The 4,915-nt window shown below is 40.3% G+C and overlaps 1 protein-coding gene across 1 annotated transcript; it reads right to left on the reverse strand.

The window, feature by feature from the left end:
• Window positions 1-779: 779 nt before the first annotated feature.
• On the reverse strand, window positions 780-3,300 carry LOC117333854. Its single transcript, XM_033893270.1, has 3 exons — window positions 3,016-3,300; window positions 1,856-2,044; window positions 780-1,184 (listed from the first exon to the last, which is right to left on the reverse strand). The coding sequence occupies exons 1-3, from the start codon at window positions 3,251-3,253 to the stop codon at window positions 976-978; spliced, it is 636 nt and encodes a 211-aa protein (XP_033749161.1). The 5' UTR covers window positions 3,254-3,300; the 3' UTR covers window positions 780-975.
• Window positions 3,301-4,915: the final 1,615 nt, after the last annotated feature.

Here is a 4,915-nt window from a genome sequence, read left to right on the forward strand (position 1 = left end):
TGATCTCTCTAGTGGTGGACTGTCCACCCTGATCTATCTAGTGGTGGACTGTCCACCCTGATCTCTCTAGTGGTGGACTGTCCACCTTGATCTCTCTAGTGGTGGACTGTCCACCCTGATCTCTCTAGTGATGGACTGTCCACCCTGATCTCTCTAGTGGTGGACTGTCCACACTAATCTCTCTAGTAGTGGACTGTCCACCCTGATCTCTCTAGTAGTGGACTGTCCACCCTGATCTCTCTAGTTGTGGACTGTCCACCTTGATCACTCTAGTGGTGGACTGTCCACCCTGATCTCTCTAGTTGTGGACTGTCCACCTTGATCACTCTAGTGGTGGACTGTCCACCCTGATCTCTCTAGTTGTGGACTGTCCACCTTGATCTCTCTAGTAGTGGACTGTCCACCTTGATCTCTCTAGTAGTGGACTGTCCACCCTGATCTCTCTAGTGTTGGACTGTCCACCTTGATCTCTCTAGTAGTGGACTGTCCACCCTGATCTCTCTAATGGTGGACTGTCCACCCTGATCTACTGGAGGACTTTATCTAATTATGCCCGTGTTAAGTCGATTTGAAGACGCTGAACAACACTAAAAAACGAGTCGGAAAGTTGTTGAAAAATAGAACCTAATTAGAATTTATTTAACCATCCATTGAAATGTGCCCTGTTGAAATGTGAATCACTTACCCGTACGTGCGGTATAGCTTGCTAAAGAATACCTGCAGCGATAACCCCGCTAGCTCATCGTGGCATTTTATCAAAAATGAGACTTCAAAACTTGTTTCGTTTTTAATTTTGTATTTACACATTTACACAGAAAAATAGAAATGAAGGAAACCATATATTGTTGTCACTGACAGACCACATTAATCTCACGCATCTATCCACACGGAACCCGTTAAATTGGACTTGTCTTTTCGGCTCTGTATCTACGAAAACCTTATTTCTAGACAACGTGGAATGATATTTCGTGTTAATCACCATACTTCTTCACACAGAAATGGATAAAGGCTGTCACAATTAGCGCTATAGAACTGCAATCTGAAGAAGGACAGACACGAGCCAGTCCCGGTAAGATCGTTGAAAACTTGGTGCCAATCATTCAGACTTTGGTTGAAAACTTCTCCAGTAGACGGAAAGTACCACAAGCCGTCTTTCAGCGAGCCTGCAACCCACAGTCGTTCAGCTACAACACAGATACATATGATAGTTAAATCTCCCATATAAAGAATTATAAGTGTGGTGGTCGGGCTCAGTGATAACGCCTGTCGCTAATTCGATCAGAGTTCAATCCCATGACATGGAAAGGAATGGAGGTCACCTGCCCGACCACATGGATTTTCCTCGGGATTTCCTCCCTAGTGTTATTCCATTGCACACTTCTTTTCATCCAAAAGTGTTATTAAGGTTGCCACACTACCTGGATTGAATATACATTGTATATAAGTAAATGTTTTTGAGTATCATCTTCCTTTAATTATATATAAATAGCCACTTGACTTTGATATTATATCCTTGGTGACAAAGGATGGATATGTCGACTAGGCTAGTCCGAATCACAGGCCCTTGGCACTAATTCCTAACCCACGGTCCATATGTATACGTATGTAATGACCATAATGCATATACGCCGACGGTTGGTTAGGAATTCGTACCTCGAATGAAGCGGACGATATCGTCGGCTACCTACAGTATCATTCGGACTACAGTTAGGATTCTATGATGTCTGATTTAAATAGAGTATCAAAAGGGCTGTTTTGGGGAAATTAATATTTCTTTTTACATGGTTATATATATATGACATAGATAGTTTTAATTTGATTTACCTATGTTAACCTTTAGATATTGTATACCTACTGAAATAGATGCCAATGAAGTTGGTTTTCACGTAAGTATATTTATCAAAGGTATCCAGCACGGCCAGTTGTCCTCCATTTCCCTGACAGACAGTCTTTGCTCCTGACCAGCTACTTTTAGGATTGGTCACAAGCTGGACACACCAGTTCAAATAGGCCACAAAGGTATAGTTATCACCGGCACAAACTCCTGAAACAGGGAAAGAAAACAGTAGACACTTCAAATCAGGAAAACAATAACCGGAAGTAACACACACGTCTAAACCTAGTGAGGTATTCAAGTTTAACTTTATATTTATAAAAAGTATAGACGATATACCACACCTAAAAAAACACTATACTATTTAATACTGCGGTCGGATTAAAATACAGACTCATTATGCACAACTTTATATTCTATCAGATTGTCAATGCTAATAAAACTATCGGAGATTATATTGTCAGAACACAGTTGTTAATATATATTCAACTCCGAAGGCATGAAATAATCATCACAGCTGTTGAATAACGTTCAGTTTATACCACGCGTGGAATAAACTCTTAAATATTTTTGATTTGGTTAACACGGTGGCCTTTGACCCTATTATTTATGCACGTGGTTCAATGCGTTTTGATTGGCTAACACTTGAAGCCGCTTCACGAGGTCCCGGAAATGATAACGCACAATAAGTAGTTTGCAGTTGGTTTTGTCATATTTTTGAAAATATATTTATAGATTTCTATCAATTAAACTTGCTTATTAATTCTTATGATCCGTAATAGATTGCTATATTTTCATACATTTCCGAAATTTTGCATATTAATTAGCGGCATTCATTTTAGGTCATATTCTTACACCCCACCTGATATGGTGAAATCACTTATTTCTCAGAATAGCTTTTCTATTGTGGTAGAAACAGGTCACACAAACTCGTGGTCGTGGTATATGGTATTTATTTTAGACGTGTTTAATTTGGTGCGTTCAAATTTAGGGTATAATCAAATTAAATCAGATTATCGCAATGATGTATCGATATATACGCAACATAACGGGGTACCTTTACCGCCAAAAAAAACACTCCAATAACGTAACAGGTCAAATATTTTCATGAACAGTACTTAACGATCACAGTGATCCGTTAACTCCATTTCAAAACAACATTGGTTATGAAAAATACTAACTTTTCATAATTACGGTGGCATTTGCCGTAGGGCTGGATGTTGTTGAGATCGTCGCAGTATATCCAACGTTCCAAAACTGGTTTGGTGCCGTGTTTGAGATCAGGATGGAAGCATGCCCCATACATTGTTTTGCTGATTCATTGTATGCTACCACGTCACATCCGGGAACCTCCGCACATCTTACTGTGCATGATAGTTTGGAAGGCATTTCCGTGTCGAACAGGGCTGGTGTTTCCATTTGGTTTACATATTGCGGACTTCTTAACCATGCACTTCTTTTTATTACAACATCTGAATAATCAAATAGATCACAACGTCAAAGCACATTGTCAAATCAGACAACAGCGCAAACAATACAACTATTGACATTGTGTGGTCTGAACAATAATCACCGAGACCGAAACTGAAGTAAAGTTTGTTTGATTTATAAGACATTTCACAATTAGATTTATCATTTTTCATGTCATGAACACACTTAAGTCCATTTGGAGTACTTCAAATACAATAACAAAACATTTAAAGTCAATATTGAGTTAATGACGTTATGCTATTGTAACGTCATAATTCCCGTCATAATTATTCATGCGTGTAAAAGTTTTTACAGACTCATCACATGACGTCGCTTTTTCAATGAGGGCTGGGAGTTAGTGCAAACCACAAAAACAGCGTAAATGGACGTCAACGTTATTAAGATCAGGCAACAGTGTTTGTACACTAAGAGACATAACAAACTAACCTGTCAACGTATAAGGATAAAATGGATACAGGATACAAGATACAGGAAACGTTATGTCACGTCGAATATAAACGCTGTTGATACCCCATTAGACTAACAGCCCCTGTTGATACTCCATTAGACTAACAGCCCCAGCAGATACCCCATTAGACTAACAGCCCCAGTAGATATCCCATTAGACTAACAGCCCCTGTTGATACTCCATTAGACTAACAGCCCCAGCAGATACCCCATTAGACTAACAACCCCAGTAGATACCCCATTAGACTAACAGATCCTGTTGATACCCAATTAGACTAACAACCCCAGTTTGTACCCCATTAGACTAACAACCCCTGTTGATACCCAATTAGACTAACAACCCCAGTTGATTCCCCATTAGACTAACAGCCCCAGTAGATACCCCATTAGACTAACAGATCCTGTTGATACCCCATTAGACTAACAACCCCGGTTGATACCCCATTAGACTAACAACCCCAGTATATATCCCATTAGACTAACAGCCCCTGTTGATACTCCATTAGACTAACAGCCCCAGTAGATACCCCATTAGACTAACAACCCCAGTAGATACCCCATTAGACTAACAGATCCTGTTGATACCCAATTAGACTAACAACCCCAGTTTGTACCCCATTAGACTAACAACCCCTGTTGATACCCAATTAGACTAACAACCCCAGTTGATTCCCCATTAGACTAACAGCCCCAGTAGATACCCCATTAGACTAACAGATCCTGTTGATACCCCATCAGACTAACAGCCCCTGTTGATACCCCATTAGACTAACAGCCTCTGTTGATACCCCATTAGACTAACAACCCCAGTAGATACCCCATTAGACTAACAGCCCCTGTTGATACCCCATTAAACTAACAACCCCAGTAGATACCCCATTAGACTAACAGCCTCTGTTGATACCCCATTAGACTAACAACCCCAGTTGATACCCAATTAGACTAACAGCCCCAGTTGGTACCCCATTAGACTAACAGCCCCTGTTGATTCCCAATTAGACTAACAACCCCAGTAGATACCCATTAGACTAACAACCCCAGTTGATACCCAATTAGACTAACAACCCCAGTAGATACCTCATTAGACTAACAACCCCAGTAGATACCCCATTAGACTAACAACCCCTGTTGATACCCCATTAG

Source organism: Pecten maximus, chromosome 9, assembly GCF_902652985.1.
Source record: "Pecten maximus chromosome 9, xPecMax1.1, whole genome shotgun sequence".
Lineage (NCBI taxonomy): Eukaryota > Metazoa > Mollusca > Bivalvia > Pectinida > Pectinidae > Pecten > Pecten maximus.